At 43.5% G+C, this 6923-nt stretch overlaps 1 protein-coding gene across 4 annotated transcripts in view; it reads right to left on the bottom strand.

The window, feature by feature from the left end:
* Window positions 1–6923, bottom strand: part of LOC147017238 (adhesion G protein-coupled receptor B3-like) — a 216839-nt gene that overhangs the window by 7103 nt on the left and 202813 nt on the right. For all 4 annotated transcript variants that reach the window (XM_085846687.1, XM_085846689.1, XM_085846685.1 and 1 more), the window contains exons 22-25: window positions 1644–1713; window positions 1380–1446; window positions 988–1073; window positions 213–384 (exon numbers count right to left, since the gene is read on the bottom strand). In XM_085846687.1, the coding sequence (XP_085702813.1) occupies window positions 213–384; window positions 988–1073; window positions 1380–1446; window positions 1644–1713 (395 nt within the window). The remainder of the gene's footprint in view (window positions 1–212; window positions 385–987; window positions 1074–1379; window positions 1447–1643; window positions 1714–6923) is intronic.

Genomic DNA, 6923 nt, shown 5'->3' with positions numbered 1-6923 from the left:
TGCATTAGGCGATCATCGAGCGAAAATAAACTGCGCTGCAAGGAGATTTAAGTACCTCCGAACTGGGCGACTTTCCAGTCATACTCTACTCAGCACTCTGTGCTTTGAATTGTCTTCCATGAATATTAAAACCAGCAAATTAAGCTGTCACACACATGCAGAAGCAATCACGCAATCTCAGCGCCTGGGAGCCTGGAATGGAATAGAGGCACCTCTTTCTTTAGGATGCAGTGCACGCAGAATATGACGCAGCCCTGCAGAGAGTCAAAGACTGAGAAGAGTATTTGGAAGAGGACCGAGCGTGGATCCGTGATGGCCAGCACGGCTGACATCCATGTTAACGCCAGCAGTGGGAGGACCACACACGAACTCCACAGAGAAGCGCTGATGGACACAAGTTTGCAACCATTGAGATTCCTTAATCGTTTTGTATTTTTATTTTTCCATCAAATTATAAATAAAAATATTCTAATAACACATTCTTCCAATTCTTCCCTGACTCAGTGCAACAAATGCTTGTGATGCATGACGTTATGGAGTTGGCTTGTAAGATTCCTCATCTGCCTCGGTACATTAATAGTTTAGCAACCTGAAATTACGAAACCGAAAAAAAATTGCTCGTTCATCCATTCCGCTGCTTAGTGGTGTGTTGGTTGGATGGAGTATATGGCACTTTATTGGCCATTTGGTGCCAGAAAGTGTTAAGGTCATCAGCAGCATTGAAGCAGAAATGTCACAAGCTCCATATATGATCAAGCCTTATAAAAGAGTCTTGAGAGAGTTTCGAGTGCAATTAGTTAGAGAAGATTGACGCTGATGATGATCACCATAGATTGCATCAATGCAACTCCAGCATGTTTTGAGCAGTGAATAATGGGGAACAAGAACGAGCGTTGAAAATGCCTCGGTGCTTGACAACCTTTAATGCTTGTGTTTTCAATTGTGTTTTCAAAAAAAAGCCTTCAATGCTTGTGCAGATTCACTCACCCAGCTCGGTGTTTCAACTCCTTGTCTGGAATTCCTTCCTTGGAGACGAGCTTGTTAAACACGAGGATTCCCAGCACCATATTCACCTGATGGAAAACCTAGTCAAACTGGCTGATTCCACCAAACATGGATGCCTTCCCATGCCTCTGCAACTCCCTTCATGGCACAAGCACTGAAATCACCGCATAATAATCAAAAGCATTGTCAAAGTGCCTGCGTGCCATGGCAGCCTGCATGGTAAGCGAGACATCAGCATAATGAGCAGAGCGGAAAGCCGTTAGCATAGTGTTTGTGTGGGCCAGGCAATGGTGGAACAATGGGGATGTGAAAAAAGAAAAGGGGAGAGGAGACGGTGGGCCATTGGGTTGACAGAGGGACAGGAAATGCCTTACCAACACCACAGCGGCGGCAGGGCCCACAAAGGCATAGAGTAGACCTCCCTCAAGTGAGAGCCAGCAGCTTTTAACACACACAGCAGTGGGTCTGGTTAGGACTGAAATTGTGTTGCTAGGGATTGTGGCCTAAGGTACGTTAGCTCAGATAGAAACTCCGTGTGTTTCTTGAGCATGGTCATTTAAAATTACAATTTTGAAATGCTAGATTCTAATGAATGGCCATTATAGGTGGAAATATGTGAATGTGTACTGTGATCTCACTAAGCTGAAGCGCCGTATCCGTTGGCCTTTGTGAATCCCACTGATGAGGCGACAACCAGGGCTGGAAGGCCTAGCAAGCAGGAGAAGGAAAATGTAAACAGGGTAAAACAACCAAATGCTGTAGCAGTTCAAGAATACCTTATGTCATGAGAGTGCAGAATAAAATAGCCACACATTATGTTATTCAGAGTAATTGTGCCCTTCATAGCCTGGGTATCCTTGTACAATGTTTGATAACCTGGGCCTGTCAACATTTGGAGCTATGTTAGTCTGCTGCACATGATGTTTAAGCATTACTGTCAGGACCACTGAGTTGTGTATATATATATATATATATATATATATATATATATATATATATATATATATATATATATATATATATATATATATATATATATATACATACATACATATATATATATATATATATATATATATATATATATATATATATATATATATATATATATATGTATAACTGGAGTGCACCTGCAGCATGTGCTCACGGCGTCATGGGGCCAAACAACCACCATGTTGGAATACCCTTCCCTTGCTAGAATGTGAGAGGTACAGGCATAGCTGAGAGAGTGATAAGCGTTGGACATTATCGGCTTCCATTAACAGATTGATTCACAATTGTTTCCACATTTCCTCTTTTGTTTGTTTTCCTTCAGAGCCTTGTAATCGAGTGACGAAGGTGACTGAAAAACTGAGAATCTGATTTTAGTAAGTCAGAAGTGTCAAGTTGTGTTGGTCTGTGAGAATAACTGAGTTTCAGTTCCTCAATAAAATGGAATGAAAGTGGGAATGGGGCGGGGTTAAATAACAATGTTCCTTGCAGACAAAGTTCATAACAATGTTTGAACTTGCAGACAAAGCCTTGAAACAAACAAACAACAAAACACACACACGTACACAAACACAATGCCTTGACATCACTGTGGAGCACTTTATGAGTGATTATAACAATATACGTTAACATGATAAATAAAACACATCAGCATAAACATAAGCGGAATCAGCGACTGATCAGGCAAACACTATAGTGTTGAAACTTCACCACCGAGAGCAAACCAATAAAAAATAAATAAATAATAGCATCGTTAAGCATTTCAATATCTTATTTAATATAAAATAAAGTTCCCTTACTTGTGAAAAGTGATGCTTTTTGGTCATTTTCAACTCTAGGGAATGCCTGTGATTGCAGCCAATAGCACAGCAGAACACCATCTTTTTGACTGAAACCAGTGCAGCTGACCAACCTCTGGGGTATTCCAAGATGGCAGGATTGACTAATCGCTGATGCCACTCACCGCCGACTGACCACCAAAGCAGGGTGAATTCCAGTTATATATACAGCTCAGTGCTCAGGACCCAGAATCAACAAGATCTGAAACCAAGAGTGTGTCATCTCTGCACGGTGCATATGATGTTCGATTGGACCAAGCATCAGACATTAAATTTGACCAAGCATTGGACTTCACATAGAACCAAGCATCAGATATTCAGTTGGATCAACCATCGGAGGTTCAGTTGGACTAACCATCAGAAATTTCATTTGGACAAAGCAACAAACGTTTAATTGGACCAAACATCAGATGTTAAATTGTACCAATAATCGTAGATTCTATTGGACCAAGAATCAGACATTCAATTGGATCAAGCACATGTTTCATTGCATCAAGTGTCGGACATTCAATTGGACCAAGCGTCGGATGTTCAATTGGACCAAGCGTCGGATGTTCAATTGGACCAAGAATCAGACATTCAATTGGACCAAGCGTCGGATGTTCAATTGGACCAAGCGTCGGATGTTCAATTGGACCAAGAATCAGACATTCAATTGGATCAAGCACATATGTTTCATTGGAACAAGCATCGGACGTTCAATTGGTCCAATCATCAGACTTTAAATTGGTCCAATCATCAGACTTTAAATTGCACCAACCATCAGACTTTCAGTTGGATCAACCATGGGATGTTACATTGGAGCAAGCAACAGATGTTTAATTGGTCCTTCAGACCTTCAAATGGTCAAACTGATTAGACTTCCAGTTGGACAAACCATTGTATGGTAAGTTGAAACAACTACCGGATGTTTCATTGGACAAAGCAGCGAACATTCAATTGGAGTAAACATCAGACATTCAATTGGACCAAGCATTAGATGTTACATTAATACCGGGCGTAGTGGCGTGCGCCTGTAATCTGGCTACTCAGAGGCTTAGGTTGGAGGATCGCTTGAGGACGGGCGCTCTGCACTGGGCCACGCTATGAGAGTGTGTAGGGCAGCCCAGAATCATGGCGAAACCCAATCCTTATCCCTGTGTCGTAAGAGGCGACCAGGGTCGCGTCAGGAAGGGCATCCGGCGTAAAACCTGTGCCAAATCAGTATGCGGATCATAACAAATGATCAGCTGTAGCGACTCCTAACGGGAGCAGCCGAAAGGCGAACAACAACAACATTCGATGTTCCATTGGTCCTATTATCAGATGTTAAATTGGATGTTAAATTGTACCAAGCATTGTACATTCAATGGACCAAGCACATATGATTCATTGGACCAAACATTGGATGTTAAATTGGACTAAGCACCGGGCATCACAGGCATCACCATCCGAGCCAAGGCTGAATGTTAGCAAGCTCAAGGATAAGAGGAGAGCTGAGAAGTTTAAGAACAGGCTGTGAGGATTTTGGGGGTCTGGGTGTTTTGGGGAATCCTGAAGAATTGTGAAGAGCCTTCAATAGGGTGGTTCACAATATAATGGTACAAGTAAAAGTTTTCCAAATTTTGCCAGATCGCATTTTGCCTTGTTCCTATTGACATTTTGAACATCTGTACCAAAAATTGAGCCAATAGGGCACCAGTAAAGGGTGGCACACTTTTTCACAATTTTTATTGCTCAACCTAAGCTCTATGGACAGTTGCGGAACTTATTGAGTAATTGCTAACATCATGTCCCAAGCTCTTTGCTGTCACTATGAAGGACGTAGCAGCCTGACGATTGGATAGACCCTCTCTGTCCCATGTTGTTGTCAATGAAGCAACATGTACTTCAGATGAGCCTCGCTTCTTTAATCCTGCATGAGATATGGTTGGGCTTGGCAGGCGTTGCCCTGTAAGCGAACTCTTCGTCTGAACCATCTTCAGAGGCTGTTGATGAATCTTGTCCAACTTCTTCCCTCAATCGAGATAGCGTGTGAGTACCTCGGATACACTTCTGTTTTGCCATTGTTTCTGCACTGTATTCAGCTCTTGCGTTTCTCTCAGCTTCTCTTGCCCTCTTTCTCTTATCCTTCCCTTGCTGAACCTTGTCTACACATCCAAAAGAGCATGACATCCGGTCTTCTCTTTGGTGCCTTAGAAATTATTTGTCTTCTTCGGGGATCTTCAGGTCGAATATGTTTGCTGCAGCAATATCGAAGAGGTCCTGAAGATCCCCGAGCCAAGTTTCACGACGTAAAAGAGCTCCATCCGTCTCTCTGTTTTTCTCTTTTATTAGTTTCTTGTACTCTGCATACAGATTCTTGATCTTTTTTCGAAGATTGGCATCCGTCATTGTCGGTAAACTGGCTCTCTCCCAGAGCTTCTTTACTTCATCCATTGTTGCTGTTGTGGCCTTTGATAATGCCTTCCCCTCTTCAATATGATAGAGGAGGTGGAGTAGCACTTGCTCCTTTGAGGGAAGGCGAGCTCCTAAAATGGAAGGTAGAGTGGGCTTCTTGAGCAAGTTACATTTCTTTCTTGATGCCATTATTCCTGAAAATAGAAAAAAACGTCAACATTGTGAAAAAGTGTGCCACCCCTAAATGTGCAGCAATTGACTCCATTTTTGGTACAGATGCTTACAATGCCAATTGGAACAAGACAAAAAGCGATCTGGCAAAATTTTGTGAAAATAAATTTTGTGAAACACCCTAGCCTTCAAGACTACCATCCTTGATGTTGCTTGTGGATGTCTTGGAACCCACCGTCAGGTGGACAATAACTTTTTTCTCAAAAGTGACACTGGATACCATTGACCAGAGTCACAGGGCCAGGCTAAATGGCAGAAGTGAGCTGTTTAGGGGCATGAGGTGTAAAACTGTACATGTTCTGAGGGCGGTGAAGAAGGCCTATGTGCAAGGAATCTGTGAGGGGGTAGAGCATAACCTGTGGTCAAGTGATTTCAGTCCTGCTTACAGAGCAATTCGTACATTGCATTCCTCCAAGCCATCCCTCGGTGTACTGCAGTTAGAGCGGAGGGTGGTGGGCCCCTGACAGAAATCTGGAGTGAAGGCCTGCTGTGCCGGTTGCTTTGAGTGGCTGTACCAGGCTGATCCACCATCTGTTGAACTGGATGTCAGGGGAGTAACTATCCCTATTGCTGACCCTCCAATCAACTGCGAACCACCTTAGTTTGTGGAAAGATGGCCTGCGGTGAACCGGTTGAAAGGGGGTAAAGCTCCTGGGATCTGTGGCTTCCATGCTGAACTTCTCAAGGCTGGTAGAAATGCACTCATATCATTGCATGCAGTTATTTGCTCTGCCTGGAACACAGGCATCATCCCAACTGACTGGAAGAGGGGCCTTGTTGTCCCTCTCTGGAAAGGGAAGGGTGATCGCCAGGACTGCAACATCTACCAAGGGGTGACACTGCTCTGTGCCGGGACAAGGTCTTTGCTCGGATAAATATTTATAGGGTTCACCACCAATCATCTGCTTGAGCACCAGCACCCAGAGCAGTCGAGCATTACACCAAAAAGGTCAACGATTGACCATATCTTTGCTCTTTGGGTCCTCACCAAACGCAAACAAGAGTTTTGGCAGGGGCTGCTCCCAGCTTATGTTGATCTCTGCAAAACATTTGATTCAGTGAATCCAGATGTCCTCTGGAGGATTCTCAGTCTTTGTCGGGTGCCAGCAAAGCTGATCAATGTCATTTCTGAACCCCACCCTGGTAATGAGAGTATTGTGAGGTGGGTTGGTTCCATCTCTGACTTATTTCAAGTTGTTATTGGAGTTTTTCAGGGGTATGTACTGACCCCCACACTTTTCAGTGCTTGTATGGACTGGATTGTGGGGAGGATGTTTGAGAGATCAAGCTGCAGTGCATCATTTGGGAATGTCAAGATCACTGACCTTGATTTCGCAGATGATTTGGTCATCTTTGCGGAGACGCAGAATATCCTTATGGGGGCCCTCGTGGTGCTGAATGAGGAGTCGGAGCTGCTGGGATTACGGGTTTCCTGGGTCAAAACTGAGATCCAGGCTTTCAATGACATCTTGGATGCTG

The sequence above is a fragment of the Eptatretus burgeri genome, chromosome 11, assembly GCF_056783735.1.
Source record: "Eptatretus burgeri isolate ZD-2024b chromosome 11, Ebu_testis_v1, whole genome shotgun sequence".
Lineage (NCBI taxonomy): Eukaryota > Metazoa > Chordata > Myxini > Myxiniformes > Myxinidae > Eptatretus > Eptatretus burgeri.
This window is presented reverse-complemented; position numbering and strand designations above follow the sequence as displayed.